Source organism: Antennarius striatus, chromosome 13 (assembly GCF_040054535.1).
Source record: "Antennarius striatus isolate MH-2024 chromosome 13, ASM4005453v1, whole genome shotgun sequence".
NCBI classification, from domain to species: Eukaryota; Metazoa; Chordata; class Actinopteri; order Lophiiformes; family Antennariidae; genus Antennarius; species Antennarius striatus.
Genome location: NC_090788.1, coordinates 15,530,235 through 15,547,264, shown reverse-complemented (window position 1 = coordinate 15,547,264; position 17,030 = coordinate 15,530,235). Strand labels below are relative to the sequence as shown.

Here is a 17,030-nt window from a genome sequence, read left to right as displayed (position 1 = left end):
TTACCGGGACATGTCTAAAGTAAAACCTTTAAAAATATAACACTTTAAGACATGAGTTGCAATAATGATTCAGATCTGATTCATGAGACCTTATGATTGAGAAAATTAATTGTTCCAGTCAAAAATGGAAGTTTACAAATGAGCATAATATCTGGTTGCAAAACAATCAACTATAATGTCACATTGGATCGATGTCAAAATGTCTTAATTTTTCAATTGCAAGTGGCAGTCCTGAGAATTTTTAATTGGATAGCCACATGTTGAATGGTATGCAGCAGTAACTTCTTCACAGCTGCCTGTGATTTCATTGGAGCCAATGTCCATTTGGAGCATTGAGACACTAATTTATCAACAACATAAGGATGCCTCAGTCTTTTTCATAACTATTTTTCTTTGTGCCTCATCGTGAATCCCTTTACAATTATGGATTTCAGTAGTTTCTGTAATTGGGTACAATGAATCTTATGGGTCCTCATAACAAACGCTTAAAGCAGATCATAAAATCTAACGTTCTTACAACATTTTGGCAATCTACTAAATCCATCCTGCAGTTTTCTTGGACAAAAAAGGGTAATGACCTTTGGCATTAGTGCAGTTTCCTGGAGTTAAATTATTTTATTTTTCACTCATGGTGTCAGGTGCGGCTACCTGTGTGTAAATTGCTCACAATAGATGCCCTGAACAGATTGATTTTTGTTCAGGGCACCACGAAGTCAAAAAATCGCTCTTTAGTGATTTAGCAGTGACAAATGTCGTGATTGTATTTTCATTAGAAATATTTCCCCTGTATGGTGTACTGACAAATGATTTTATCAGTCAGGTAGAGATTGCATCACTCATCAAAGTTATGTAGGCCTATTTACTGACTACTAGAATTTGTGAGACAAGTGGGCTGCACAGTTTTCATAATGTTACATTAAACATCAAAAATATATATCTGATGGCAGTATGGTTTAGGAAGATATCAAGTTCCATGACTAATGCAGTTAAAAAAATTTGCCCCAACAACAGCATGTTGAAACATAAGCATATTATGTATTCTGTATTGGCATATATCTCATATCAGGAAATAAAGTGTAATGTTAGTTTTACTAGCACCTGGAATGATAGCAGAGAATTTTTAGACTGAGAGGAAGGATGTGGAGCCAATCAACAGAAATCCAAGCAAATGGAGAGAAAGACTGAAAATCACCATCGAAGTTACTTGGCAAGAGGGAAGTAAAAGAATAACACTTTTCACCAGATCACTTTTTGCGTTAAAAGTAAATGACAACTCAGAAGTCCAGTAGCTTCTAATTTTGTCTGCTGTCAGTTGTCACAATTTTTTATTGTTGAGTGCCTTCCAAGTAGCACAAAATACATGGAGTCATATGTTAAATGGCAGCGTATTTAATGTGTTCTTACATGTTTGCAGTCAGTGAAGACATTGAATTTTCCATATGTGTTGTAATTTAATTTTGCCGGAAAGTGTCTTGATGGTGTTCGCACACATTGTTAATTTTCTGCAGATAGCGTACAACTCTCCACTTAAAAAGGTAAAGGGTGACACTTCAGGTGCTGATCTTAACGTCGTGATGGAATTCCTCTCAATAGGCACTGGCCATGAGCCCACCCCATAGTGAGACGCTGGTCATCCCCTTAAAGCAGTAGCAGAAACACTGGCCTTTCTGACGACACAACTGTTCTAGGGTCAATTCAATGAATCAATTCAACGGAACTTTATGTGTTAAGGTTTATGTGCACTTTTTCAACAATGTTTTAAAACCTGAAGATGAACCAGCTTTGAAAAACAAGCCTCTGCTGTTAATGAACTAAACATTTTAATTTAGCATGTCAAAAGAACATGTTTGTCACACTCTCACTTTTCCCAAGCCATTTTGTGTTACTGAACAAGTTCTTTACTTTAGTTCCATTTAAAACATTTTTTAATTTGAAATTTGAAACCAGAACCTTTTCTCTTCAATCACAGCAAAGGTTTTCAGACCTGGCCACTCCTACCTATTCATATGAAGCAGGAATCGGGACAAGCTAGAAACCTGATCGACAAACTAGCAGAGGCCCCTCCCCTTCCTTGACACACACCCTTGCAACAACAAAACTGTTCTAGACACAACCGGCAGCTTTGACATGCGAGTACAAGTTTGGAAAAACAATCTTCAACTCGACAGAAGGCAAATTTTGACATTTTGATTTTGCGCTTTGGATTTGAATGTTTCTGGAAAAATGAAGACTCAGATTGTGGGTGTGTGCCTAGCAATCCTCGGCTTCCTTCTGACTATCCTGATCTGTGCACTGCCTCTGTGGGAGCTGAGAGCCCTCATTGGGGCAAACATCATCACAAGTCAGGTGTTCTATGAGGGTTTATGGATGAACTGTGTGATCCAGAGCACTGGTCACATTCAGTGTAAGGCTTTCGACTCCGTTCTTGCTTTATCACAAAGCAGACAGATCGCCAGGGCACTGGTCTGTGTCTCCATGGCCCTGAGTGTGGTGGCCATCGGGCTGACTGTGGTAGGGGCTCGATGTACCAATTTTTTTCGTGATGACAGGTTGACCAAAGCTAATATTGGCGTGGCTGGTGGTGTGGTGTTTATAGTAGCTGGAATCGCATGTATTATTCCTGTCAGCTTATCAGCTCACGACATCATCACTGGGTTCTTCGACCCCTCGAACACTGATAGTAGGAGGGGAGGGCTGGGGGCCTGTATATATGTGGGCTGGATAGCTGGATCTCTGCTCATCATTGGAGGAGGGATTCTGTGTGGCACCTCCAGATGCTGAGAAGAAGACTGAGAAAATACACAACACAGTCCATCAGACAATGTAACCGAAAATATGAAGACATCCATTGAACGGTTGAAAAAGAAAAAGAAAATTTTTTGAAATCTTTTGTTAAATGCATTATATTTGTCAGCAAATAAGTTCAAATCCTGTGTAAATATGAACATGTATTGCATTCTAAAGTTTTAGTTTGCAGTCATTTGCACTTTGAGGGCATACAGTGTTTTTGAAATGAAGGATTACAGAGTGAATTTTAAGTGAACTAGAAGTTATTGTAATTAATGTAATTAAGTTTACTGGAGAAATCTGAGTTTTTCTGAAGGGGTTTCATAAGATATCATGGAGTAGTTCTTAATTTTAAGAAACTTTTAATATCAAAAACGTTGGTATTACTTTGAATGTCTGAAATCATTCACTGTGGCAAGACAATTGTTATTTTTATATTTTCTTATTGTTGTGTTTACAGTTGGAATGTTTTACTTGTTTTGGATTTTTTAAAGAAAACAAAGAAATAAAATGAAGTTAAAGTTGAACTGTAGTGTGGAGCATCAGTTTTATCATTTCTTGTATTCAATATTGAGTGATTCAAATGTATTGTTCATTTGTTGCTCAGTTGTTGAGCATGCTCTGCACAGGGAATGAAGGAAATCATTGCTGTCTTAGTCCTTGTATCCTCATCAGCCAATAAAGCCCTATCTGTACAAGGACGCATTATTGTCACTCATGTCTGGTGGCTGGGTTGTATTTTTAGCCATTAACCATAATAATTAGTGGAAACTGAAACAAGACACGTAAAGGAAGAAGGAACCCATTAAATTTGCTGGAGATCCAAATGAAGGCATATTTTCAAAGTCAAAGTTAAAGTCAGCTTTATTGTCAAATGTACCATATATGCACGACATACTGCACTGATGGAATTGCAGTCCTCTCTGACCCATGGTAGACAGTACAACAGGCAGTACAACACAGACAGTACAACAGGCAGTACAACACAGACAGTACCACACAGGCAGGACAACACAGGCAGTGCAACAAGTAGGACAACACAGACAGTACATCAGACAGTACAGCACGAAGTAGAAGATGAAACACAAGGGATGGTTAACATCTCGATACACTCTAATCCTATTGGGATAGTGACATGTGTGCAATCCCTGAGTTGACGGGGGGACGGAGAGATAGGTATTCAGGTGCTGGGGAGGGGGAAGAGCAGGGTGTGGGTAGAGTTCAGAGCTGTGGCAGGGGGCAGAGCAGGGAGGGAGTTGAGCCTCCTGACCGCCTGGTGAAAGAAACTGTCCTTCAGCCTGCTGGTTCTGGCCTGCAGACTCTGCAGTCTCCTACCTGATGGCAGCAGGCTGAAAAGGCTGTGAGAGGAGTGGGTGGGATTACCTGCAATACTGGTGGCTTTGCGGGTGAGGCAGGTATTATTTTCTGTTTTCACTTATCACTGGCAAGCTGTTTTTTCCTGACATTTTCCTCAGTTATGTAAAAACTAGGGGAATGAAACATAGTGGGGTGTGTGACAAACTAGTTAAGCTAAACATCCATGTAGGGTCGTATGGCTTTTGTGCATTTACTCACTATAACGGTACAGTTTGTGTAGAAGTCCCACATTTTTATCTCTTATGTAAGTTATAAATTTTAATTTATTGCAAGTTACGCAATTTATAAAATAATTCAAAGAAATATACACTGAGAATTCCAGTGATTTAAAAACAACACTTGTCACTCCAAATGTAAGAGAACGTGTCAAATGTCAGTTCATGAAGCTGAAACGTCCAAAAAAGCCACATAAATAAAAAAGAGACCTAGACTAGAGAACAACCTGAAAAACCTGATTTGGTTTTTAGGAGGTGTTTTAATACTCTGTATATTTGCAAGCTGCCACTGTCTGTCCTACGTTGCACATTTCTGTTGATCTTTGAGTCACGTGACTATTTAACATAAGAGCAAAACAGGAAAAGATCCTTCTGTCTACTTCAACAGACCCAAGAGAAACGCTCATCTTCTCTTCTGAAACCTGCAACAAAAACATTTTTTGGACGGTCCAATTAAGACAGCAAATTTTTTGATGAATTTGTTTTTCTGGCTTTGTTTTGTAACAGAGCAGCATAGCTATATTTTTTTAAATGGGGAGACAGGGCAGGCATATTGGGGGCCTAGCGCTAGTTATGATGGGGGTTTTGGGTGTTTGTTTGGCATGTGGTCTGCCAATGTGGCGTGAAACATCTTTTGTGGGAGCAAACATTGTGACGGCACAATCGGTGAGTAGATACACTATATAAAATTGAAACAACGTATCGGCTGCATTAACAATCGAGTGAGTCAGTAAATGGACTTGGTTGGCTTTAAGACAAGAGCGTCGACATAATCTAAATAGTCACGTATGTTAAGTTTAATCCTAAATTAAAGTGAAATGGTGAACTCACAGTTGATTGGCAGGAATGTTATGAATCATCTAACCTACATCAAGACGATCATTTCTTCACTCTTTATGTGCTTTTGTAGGTTTGGGATGGTCTGTGGTTGCACTGTATCTTTCAGGCCACAGGGCAGATGCAGTGCAAGAGACACACCACATCCGTCACTATGACCGCTGACATCCAGGCTGGACGTGCCCTCACACTGATCTCCATTCTTGCTGGCCTACTGGGCTTCATTATTACCCTACTTGGCGGAGGCGTCGCCAACTGTAGCGGTGCACCACCCGACCCTTTAGAGCCCCTCAGCACCTACTCCAAAAGAAAGAAGGTGCTGCAGTGATGTTTGTATTGCGTTACATGTAGAGTCTTTTGACCCACTGAAAGGAAATACTGTAGGTTCTATCATGAGGAGGAATTTATTTAAGTGTTTAAAAACAGGCATGTCCTCAAAACAATGACAGGTAGAATTGGGATATGTTCCACAATGACCTGTAGGATATTGATTGTCTGTCTAATACCTTTATCAAAATCTTTCTCTTTGAGAAACAAATAGAAACAACACAGATTCCACTAGATAAGCTACTATAGGCCTAGACTGCTGAGGGTATTTTTCTCTGTCTTTCTGTTAAACGGAGTTACTTTTGGAGCTTCTTTTCTTTCTCTTTCTATGCTTTTCCTGCTAATATTACACTGACCCTTCAAAAGCTTGCAAGATACTGCCGTTGTCTTTGTCCTTCTGCTCAACAGGTGGGGAAGAAGGGAAATCCAAATGCCTGGAAATCCCGCCCCCACTTCAGCAACTAGAGCATAATTATAGCTGCAAATTATATCTGGCCTATCTGCCAATCTCTCTCTTTTCGTTGACCTGTCTCCATCCCCATTGTATTTCCTTTCCCACCCAACCAGTCAAGGCAGATGACCGGCCTCCAGAGTCTGGGTCCTGCACAGAGTTCCTCAATGAGGGAGTTTTTCCCTGCCACTGTCACTTATGCTTGTTCTGGAGGGTTCTGTTGGGTTTCTCTGTCTGTTAACGCGCTTTGAAATATCTGCTGATGTGATTAAGCGCTATACAGTAATCCCTCACTTATTTGCTCTTCAAGATGCATGGCTTCACTACATCGCGGATTTTTAGTATGAAGTCACGTGATACTGTATGTGTATGCTATTGGCTGACAGCATCCGTGTGTGTGCTGCGTTCCGGCTCACGGTTCCTCCTGCGACTTTTCTTTAATACAAAAGTGCTTTAAACAGTCTATAAGAGTGTGGGAAAAGGTAATACAGATAGAGGGTGGTTTAATATCAGTATGGGGAGTGTTCATAAACGTTTAAATTACCGTAAGTAATAAAATAAATAGTTTGTTGCTATATTGCGAAATTTAGTTTTTCACAGGTGGTCCTGGAACACATTACCCATGACTAACGCGGGATTGCTGTACAAGTAAAGGTTGATTGATTGATAAGTATATGTTTTACTAGTGTATTTAATGAATTGTGCATTAATGTCACCTTTTTCAAAAAACAAAACCAAGACAGTGCATGAACTCACATGACATTACCTACCTGCAAATCAGTGAGACTTCTGCTGTTGTTATTGAGAGACCAGTTCAGATATGCATGGCTTCACCTTGGCAAGTGCTACTCTTATGTCATTTTCACAGCAAAGTCTATTTCTTTTGTTTTCCATGCAGTTTAAGGAAGTGTTCCTTTATTTTTGCCAGTGCGAGACTAGAATTGCTCAACTTGACATTCAAATCATGCAGAACGCTGACTCCCATCACGTTTCGTTATACAGTAAATGTAAATTCACGTTGCACATATTTGTCCAACCACTTTCTTTTTTGCTCAACATAGTTAATATAAATTAAAATATTAAGAAAACAATCAGATGACGTATCATCATGACAGGCATAAATCGACTACTGAGTGCGCAAAATTCCCTGTTGCACATGTAGGCTAATCGATGTAGCGTCACATGATCTCCTGCAGCCAGTGATGGTTAAAGGGGGCGTGTCATCACGAATTGACATGATGTGTCAAACGTACACAGTGATTCATGTATATTCGGTGTTTTGTCTTGACCTCCATCTCCGCCGAACCCCTTAGACCGACTCGCCGAACCCCTAGGGTTCGATCGAACCCAGGATAAGAACCACTGGTCTCAACTTTTATATTTCAGTTTACTTTGTGTTTTTGTACCAAATATTAACACACAGGTTTATTTATTCATCAGATTTGGACAATCAGTCATTATGGGTGGTCCTTTCACACTGAAAACATTAAAGTTTTGTTGCTGGGTTTATCTGGGTTTCTGGATGTCAATAATAAATCACATCAAGACTCGGGGTACGAGATTTAAAAAAAAGTCTTTTATTCTTCCAGGTGTCCTTGCTGGGTGGAGTTCTGTGTATACTTGCCGGCATCCTGTGTCTCATTTCAGCCAGCTGGTCAGCAGCAGCAACCATCTTGATTTTCAATGATCCCTTGGTGACCGCAGCACTGAGGAGAGAGGTGGGTTCCTCCATCTACATAGCCTGGGCTTCCTCCCTTTTGCTACTGCTTGGTGGAATACTGTTCTGCTTCATCTGTGGGGAGAAGAAGAGAGCCCAACCTCTCTACGACCCCAACATGCCATACAGCACCAACACTCCATTCATCAACTCTGCATCTCGCCCAGCCAGTCTGAGGTCGGAAACCATAAAATCAAACTATTCCAGTATGTTTGATCGTAACTCACCCGAGAGGATGGTGGAGCACGCCGCCCAAGTTCACAGCTATAACTACTCAGATACAGCTCAGAAAGGGGGCATGTTTTAGCAACCTCATGGGACGCAACCTGGAAGCTTCTGATTGTAGTCTATAAAACATATTACAGGCAAAAGACAAAGGGAAGCTATGTTCACATACCCTAAAACTGGATGCATGCACATCCACGAATTGTCATTCTGAAGGGTTTCGGACTGTTTTCATGTTATTTTTTTTGAATGGATCAAAAATTTGACTTTAATGTTTTCAATATTTGTTGGTTTACAATCTACCAGTCATTGTCTGGTAGATTGAGGGCTTGCCATGGCTCAGTGGGAGAGAGAGTCGTCCAATGATTACAAGATTGGCAGTTCGATTCCCACTCCCGCCTATTCACCTTGGAGTGTGAGCTGACAGTGGGAGGTGTCAGCTCACCTCTCTAGCACTGCCGAGGTGCCCCTGAGCAAGGTGCCGTCCCCCTTTTGCTCATTAGGGCACACCGCGCAAGAGCTGCCCGCCACTCTAACTCCCCCACTGCATGTCTACTGGCCCCTTGTGTGTGTGTGTGTTTCAGGGCCTGTACATACTATATATATGCATGACTAAAATACTAACAGTGTGAACTAGAGTCTGCAACTGATTTCTCTTTCGGGGATCAATAAAGTATATAAAATAAAATATATGAAATAAATAAAATGATATTTAAAAAAAAATAAAAAAATTACAGCTTCCTGCTGTGAAGCCAAACACTGTTCAAGCTCATAAAACTCTAAAAGTATGTGTATAAATATTTTTGAATGCCAAAGCTAAAGTAAATGATATGAATCCAATCAGACTATAATAAAAAAAGGCAGTAATAAAAATATTTACTGTTTTTCAACTTTTGAGGCTTTCAGCTATGTACCTTCATATGACTGAGGAAAAGACTAAGCACTTGGTTGAGATTGTTGTTTGTTTGGAGCAACTCTCCATCCTGACAAAGTGCCACAAAGTGTGAGTTGAAAGGTTGATATGTTCTCCATGAGCAATGACCCCTACTGTCAGTAGGCACTGTGTGGAGTTCACTTCCCCTGCTACAGTAGCAGAGGAACTTTCTCTCTAGCTGGTGGTATCAATGGACCGTGTCATCACTCTGGGGGCAATTTGTTCCTTTTTAGGAATTTTATTCAAATTTTCAAATGAAACCTTTTTGAATGTCCAGTGTTTCATTGATACTGAAAGTGCCACAACTTTTAAGAGGAATTATTTCAGTTTCTGACTATTTTCAAATAATTGCAAAAGAAATTAGCCATAAGTGTGTCCATACTGTGGAAAAATCAAAAATTATTAAATAAGAAGGCACTTTATATTATTTATTGTGCATTAGTCCTTACCTATCTGAACTACTGTGCTGAGGGAATCACATATACGTAAAAATAGTTTACAACCTCTATTTTTGAGCTAGAAAAGAGCCATAAGAATTATCCACAATGTTCATTATAGAGCTCACACAAATCAATTTTTCATAAATCTAAACTACTGAAAATACATGACATCATATCTGTCTTTAAAAAAGCTTTGAAAAACTTGACTTTGCAAGATTATAGTTCTGACGTAAATGATGTAATTGTTATGGCTTATTAAACTACATGTGCTATGCCTGTGAAAAATATCACTGTGAAATGTGACATTTATGAATTTGGTTGATTTTCTGAGGGTTTGTAGAATAGTTACATTTAACTTAGACTATTATAAAAAATGCCACCATCATCTCTCTATGAGACAGATTTATGTATTTTGTCAAACTATCAAAATATTACACTATATTTATTATTCATAATTTATTACATAAAATTCATAAATATATAATTTAACGATTGGAACCATTCATGTGCCAAATCCTTCTGCTAAGTTATATTTCATAATCATCAGTCATGTAGTTGTTGTGTAATCTTGCGAACAGGCAACATTGTATTTCTCTGTCATTCATCTGTTAAATATCATAGTTTAACGTATAATTACTTTTCAACATATCATCTGGCGTGAAATGTTCAATTGTATTACGTGACAATTTATATCACTTCATTTACTATTATTTTGAATCAATTTATTTGTGTACTTATTTTGTTCTTGTCAATCAATAAAAAAAAAATTTAAATAAGGCCGGACACTAAAAACTGTGTGGAGTTCTTGAAATGTCGATAATTCTTTGCATTTTTGCTGCCATAAAAGCAAATTCTGTCCTCATTACAGATGAATTACTTTAAAATAACTCATTAAATGTACAGAAGAATCAGCTTTATGGAGATTAGTTTGTCATCATACTGTGAACCTGTGATCACAATGAAGTCAATGTTCCTCTGAAAAGCAATCTGGTCTGGTGAGATTTCTTCAGTATAGAGTTTCATGAGCTGAAAACTCCTCCTCTGCCCTTCCTGTCCGTGGCAAAACCAGCAAGGGAGGAATCCACAGCCTACTCCGTCACTGGGTGGGCTGTTAAATCGCTAGCTGCTCACTTGTCTCTCACTGATTATTTACTTCAGCTCTCAGCCATCAACAGTTCTACCGGTTTGAGGAGATCAACAGAGCTTCATCATGGCTTCAGGTGGAAGACAGATCCTGGGATTGGCCCTGGCCATCATTGGTTTTCTGGGGAGCATCGTCATCTGTGCTCTTCCGACCTGGAAAGTGACAGCGTTCATTGGTGCCAACATTGTCACCTCACAGGTGACCTGGGAGGGTCTGTGGATGAACTGTGTGACCCAGAGTACAGGCCAGATGCAGTGCAAAGTCTACGACTCTCTCTTGGCCTTACCTCGAGATCTGCAGGCAGCCAGAGCACTCGTCGTCATAGCAATCATCGTCGGGGTCTTTGGGGTTCTTCTTGGTGTGGTTGGGGGTAAGTGCACCAACTTTGTAGAGGATGAAGTAAGAAAGAGCAAAGTGGCCATTGCTTCTGGCATCGTCTTCATCATCGCTGGCCTCTTGGTGCTTATACCCGTTTGCTGGACTGCCAACACCATCATCCGTGATTTCTACAACCCCGTCCTTGTCAATGCTCAGAAGAAGGAGCTGGGGGCTTCGCTTTACATCGGCTGGGGTGCTGCGGCACTGCTTTTCCTCGGTGGCGGGATTCTCTGTAGCTCCTGTCCCCCCAAAGATGACAAAAACTATGATGTGAAGTACTCCAAGGCCCGGTCTGTGGACAGTAGCAGGGCCTATGTTTAGATACTAGATACGAAGAGTTAGAGTTTTAAATGCTTAGAATAAGATCTATGATCTGGGTGAAAAACATCTTTGGATGTACAACTGTGTAACCCAGGCACATCTTTCAGAATTGGGTATGAGAGTAACTTGGGCATTGTTTAAATGTAAACATGTCTCTGTTTTTCACTTCATTTTGAAAACTGTCACACTTATATTCTCTGGTACTGTTGTTTATTATCTAACACAGTCACACAGCGTGATGTGTGATGTGAGATGCATGTGTTGCATTAAATGTTTATATTTATGACAAATCTGCCAAGCCATTTTTTAATATGTCTAACTTGGTGTGTATTGATGATTATGTCACAGTTTTTGTCATTATTTTGTCTCTTTTTCCATGATTGCATGTTATTCTAATCTAGGTCACCTGTGAGAACAATATGTGTGCATTCGAGATACCGCTTAATGTGAGTCACAGCATTTTTAAAAAAGTTTCAAAGGGTGCAACCTTTACTGAGCTGATGAATGTCAAAGACTCACTGCATGGCAATCTGGTTTTTCAAGAAGCTTTAAGAACTGGTTTTGTGAGAATGAGTCTTTCCTGCCAAAGAAACAAATAAACAGAGATCATAATAACTATGCCTCAGCGTGTGTGTTATGACATCCATCTTGTGTTCCTAACCCTTTTCAGTCCTTTTAGATTAATCAGGTCTCATAAATAAATGTATACACAAGGAGACAACATTTCTATTTTAAACATGATTTTAATATTTAATTTGTTATAATGCAAACAAAAACTAAACCCAACTTTATAAGAGTAGCAAGAATTAAGACTGTGTGCATGTGTGTGTGCACGCACATGTGTGTGTGTGTGTGTGTGTCTGTGTGTGTGTGTGTGTGTGTGTGTGTGTGTGTGTGTGTGTGTGTGTGTGTGTGTGTGTGGTAGCAGTAGTTTTGAGTTTTGCATGTTTCAAACAGGTTTTTCTGCACGGTGGCTGCTGTTAAATTGTCTTTTCTCATGGGGAGATTATGTTTATGCTTCATGTCATTTTCCTTTTAGTGCATCGATACATTCTACACTCCAAGTGAGCCTTTATGCAAAGCGTTGGTGTGAAACTGAATAAAGACACCAATACTTCAGCTAAACAAATTTAAATCTCAAAATTGATCATTCTCTCTGCTTCATCCGAAGCTTATCAACATTTATCTCTTCCAAAATATTTCCAAAATAATCTTATGACACGAAGATGATGAGGGAGGGAACTGATGATGTCATAGATTCACAGCTGCCTTTCTCTCTATCGTTGTCATCCTCCTCCCCTTATTTGTCCCAGTAGGATAGGTGTGGTGCATTTACACACTGACATTAGCACACAGGCAACTGCTCAGGTGACAATAGTGAAATAGCCCTCTCAGGTAGAAAAATAAATAGAGACTTGGAGAGAGAGCGGAAGGAGAACAGCAATAGAAAGGGAGAGGAAGACAAAGGGTAGGTTGTAACCAAATGAACCGAGGCTGAATTGAGACACACCTATATCCAAGTAAAAGCTACTAGAGGCTGGGCGGACAGCTAAAACAGTCAGACAAGACTCTGAGTTACTTCAAAAATGGCAAGTGGTAAAAGAGAGAAAACTGAAGAAATACAAGAATGGAGACGTATGAAAAGGGGAGCGTCGTATTGAGAAAGACCGGCGTCTTCTGGAAAATACAATAGAAGAGAATCAAGCAAAAGAAGCTGCACTGGAAAAGATAAACACATACAAGCAGTGTTTAAGGACTTCAGTACTGTGAGGATTTCTCAGAGACTCAGACATCTTTGCTTCACCAGCACATCATGGCCTCACTGGGCATGCAGATGTTGGCCAGTGGCTTGTGCCTCTTTGGTTGGGCAGGTGTTATCATCAGCTGCATTCTACCCATGTGGCGCGTCACAGCATTTGTTGGCAGCACCATTGTTACCTCCCAAACAATTTGGGAGGGCATCTGGATGACCTGCGTGGTCCAAAGCACTGGTCAGATCCAGTGCAAACCTTACGAGTCCCTCCTCGCCCTCAGCGCAGACCTCCAGGCTGCCAGGGCTCTGACTGTCCTTGCCATCGCTGTCGGTGGTGTGGGCCTCATCCTGGCCTTTGTTGGGGGGAAATGCACTCGCTTTTTGGATGAAGAGGGCGACAGCAAGGGTAAGGTTGCCATTGCAGCAGGAGCAGTGCTGATTGCCACAGGTCTGTTGTGCTTGATACCCACATCATGGGCAGCTGGGGCCGTTGTGAGGAAGTTCTATAGCGCCTCCATTGATGCTCAACGGAGAGAGATTGGAGCCTGTCTCTATATCGGCTGGGGAGCATCCATTCTGCTTATGCTGGGAGGGGGTTTGTTCATCAGCTCTGCATGCCCCATCAAAGGGCAGAATGTGGATAAGAGGCCCACTATCCGCTATGTGGCAATCCGCTCCTCCAATGGGTCCAGCCAGGCAGTCTCCTATCACAGAGCCACAACTGCAAAGATGAGTCCGGCTGTTGGAGCAGTGCCCCCCAGAGCTGAAAGCAATGAGGGGGCATCAACCAAGCCTCAGCTTTACACAAGGCCACCATTGGAGGATGGGTCTGATCAAGGCTGGAGGCAGGAGTCAGAGAGATCATGGGTACCATCAACAAAGTCTCAGATGAAAAGACCAGACTCAGCAAACTCTGAACACAGCGAGGCACCATCTACAAAGTCTCAGCTGAAGGCAGCAGAGGTGAAAGAGAATTTATCAACAGAGAGCGAAAATGAAGATAAATCTGAAATTCCAGTGAGAACATACCTGTAACACACACACACACACACACACACACACACACACACACACACACACACACACACACACACACACACACACACACACACACACACACACACACACACACACACAAGTACACAGACACACACACACACACACAGACACACACACACAAACACGTTACTTAGAAGTGGCGGTTTTCTCATCTTGTGATTGTTTACTGATCAGAAGTAATTTCTGAGTTTGGCATTCTAGTTTAGTTTGTACTTAGTTTTGTTTTATTGTAAAAATATCAATATGCATGACAATAGCAGGTTCATTAGGTAACATGCACAAAAAGCTGAACTTAAGAAACTTCAAAACAACCCCAGGGGCAAGTGAAGTATATATTTGTTGACATCTTTTATAGAAATGCTTTTGTAAGTAAAAATCATCAACTTATAATTGACATTCATTTGGAATGTCAGGTTTGACACGTTGATCTGTGAATTAGATTGAAACCGTCCTCAGGATTTTTACCTCAGACTTTTCTGCTTGTTTGTTTCTGCTGAACATATGGCTGCTTGAATCAAGCAATGAAGAAGCTTTAAGTAGTGTCATGTTTTAGCTTATATTCCACCAGCACCTGATAAGTTTTACTTCAGGAAAGTGCTCATTTTTAAGTTTACTGCTATGAAGACCTCAACATGATCTAAATAAATGTTTGTGACCACGTTTGTGACCAAGTTTGCAAAACTGTCAATATCGATTTCTGGAGTTTTTGATTTTATTATTTGTTTCTTTGAAATGTAATTTTTATGTCTATATTATTTGGATAATACTGAATGATGTCTGTATTTTAACTTTTCAATAAATGACTGCATTTTAATCAAGTACATGGTTGCTTTGTGTTATGTATCTAAAATCGTATTTAACATGTTAGTATATTTGACATAAACTGAAGTAAGTGTTTCCTTCGAAGCGGCAGTCTGGACATTCAACCCAATTCCTGGCTTTTAAAATCCACAGGACAAACTGGTTTGACAGAGAGTGGATACAGCAGCAGAGTGAACTGTTTGAGGAAGGAGACGAATTGTCTTTGTTGAGAAATTCAAATTTGGTTTCAGTGAATCACGTTGCTGGAACATACTTAATTTTGCTTTTTTCAGTAACACTCTGTGCTACAAAAGGGAGTTATTGTTTAGTTGATTAACCAGTCATCATGAACTAATGAATTACTAAGGAAGTCATGCATTAATGTTAACATAATTTCAACAGCACTTAATCATACTGTGAATTTGCGCCACATCTGTTCTTAATATTGAATTAATAGACACCTTCCACTCCAAAAAGAGCCACAATTGTATCTTCATAAATCAGTGGCTAATGATTCATTAAAACAAAATCTTTGAACAATTTCACTCCAGACAAGTAAAAGCCTACATTCCACTGAAGAACTCTAATCAATCGTGGCTTTTATCATCAATGACCGTCAATAAAATGCATGTGTCATTGTCTGACATGAATCAAGTGTTTGGATGGAGCTTTCCTTGGACATGTACACAGTACATTCAAAAAATATGTGATGGAAACAAAAATCCTATCTTGTTGGAATGCTTGACAAAAGAAATGCCCATATTTCTGGTCAGAAAGAGAGAACACACTGATTAAACATGAAACCTGTTGATATCTAAATGTAAGGCTTTAAAATATAAGTGTAGAACTGGTAGTTCATAGCCATGTTTTAAGCTTGCCAAGTTTTAAAGAAGACACTTTCCATCACAGTCAAAATATGTGGCTTGATTTCTTTTTATGCCTCAAGACCCCAAGTTTTTTCTTTTTTTCATAACATGCTGAGTAAATGCATATAACCATATTGCCACACTTGGATGGTAAAATTAGTTTGCAGTAAGAAAGCCACTGGATGGATGCAGCCTCATTCGGGAAATAGGAAACCTATGTGGAAACTGTTCAAACAAGGTGGACAGTAAGAATGATATAGGATGACTGAACTCGTGGTAACTCGATATTCATGTGTAAAACACTGCCACTTGGTGGTCATCAGAGCCCATAACATCTTTGTAAGTGTGTGCATGTGTGTGTGCACGCACATAAGTGTGTTTGTGTGTGTGTGTGTGTGTGTGTGTGTGTGTGTGTGTGTGTGTGTGTGTGTGTGTGTGTGTGTGTGTGTATCTAGCTATATAGCTGTCTACCTGCCTGCTTGCCCGCCTGATCACAAAGATGAGGTGACCCCTAACTCAACTTGCAGGCGATGCTGATTGATATCATGGACAATAGGTCCCAGGATAGTAAAAAAAAAAAAAAAGCTAAATAATCAGGAAGACCTACAATCTAAAAGGGATCAGTTTATTTTTTTTTATGTTTAAGCTATGGTTAGTTTTATTTATTTATTTATTATATTTTATATATTTATTGTGATTCCTGAAGGGAGATTAAGACAGCACACTCTTGTATCTTTCTTAATCAAATGCGTGCATATATACAGTATGTTAGTGTGTACAGGCCCCTGTACTACACACACAAGGGGGCACCTCGGCAGTGCTCTGGAGGTGAGGTGACACCTCCCACTGTCAGCTCACACTCCAGGTGTTTTTGGGCAGGAGCGGGAATCGAACCACCGATTTTAGAACATTGGATGACCCGCTCTAACGCCCACTCTACCTCTGAGCCACTGCCACACATTGTTGCCATGATTGCATGTGGTGCCTGAAACACACAGAATTGTACCAAGAACATTCTAGCACATAAAACATCACTCATTTCAACATTTAATCATAGTTATCAATTGCAGAGTGCATAATGTATACAAAGGAACTCTAGGGTCAGTCTCTGGGCTCATATGAGCAGTTAGAAACAAACAGATGAGGCAAAGACCACAGACAAACAGCTGGAACCAAAGTCTTGTCAAAATGGAGGAGGTCACCTTGGCAAAATTTCACACTAGTTAAAGCTCAAAAAAAGATTGTACAGACAGGGATGTAGGTGATGGAAAACCAAACTCCAGGTTCATTATGGTTCATTAGAAAGGAAGTGTGTATAACCGGGAACTGGAAAATGCAAAGCGATCTCCCCCCCCCCCCCCCCCCAGAGATTGTCAATAGAAATGCTAACAATGCCCA

General features: G+C 40.2%; 3 protein-coding genes across 3 annotated transcripts; all 3 read left to right on the top strand.

Moving 5' to 3' along the window:
- Positions 1-2,126: 2,126 nt before the first annotated feature.
- On the top strand, positions 2,127-3,466 carry LOC137606614 (claudin-4-like). Its single transcript, XM_068331944.1, has one exon. It carries the CDS (start codon positions 2,224-2,226, stop codon positions 2,779-2,781), a length of 558 nt encoding a protein of 185 aa, XP_068188045.1. The 5' UTR covers positions 2,127-2,223; the 3' UTR covers positions 2,782-3,466.
- A 1,473-nt stretch (positions 3,467-4,939) lies between these two features.
- LOC137606611 (claudin-4-like) lies at positions 4,940-8,632 on the top strand. Its single transcript, XM_068331940.1, has 3 exons — positions 4,940-5,045; positions 5,290-5,532; positions 7,584-8,632. The coding sequence occupies exons 1-3, from the start codon at positions 4,953-4,955 to the stop codon at positions 8,016-8,018; spliced, it is 771 nt and encodes a 256-aa protein (XP_068188041.1). The 5' UTR covers positions 4,940-4,952; the 3' UTR covers positions 8,019-8,632.
- Positions 8,633-10,379: 1,747 nt separating this feature from the next.
- LOC137606615 (uncharacterized) lies at positions 10,380-14,761 on the top strand. The gene is made up of 2 exons (XM_068331945.1): positions 10,380-11,015; positions 12,964-14,761. Exons 1-2 carry the CDS (start codon positions 10,521-10,523, stop codon positions 13,939-13,941), a joined length of 1,473 nt encoding a protein of 490 aa, XP_068188046.1. The 5' UTR covers positions 10,380-10,520; the 3' UTR covers positions 13,942-14,761.
- Positions 14,762-17,030: the final 2,269 nt, after the last annotated feature.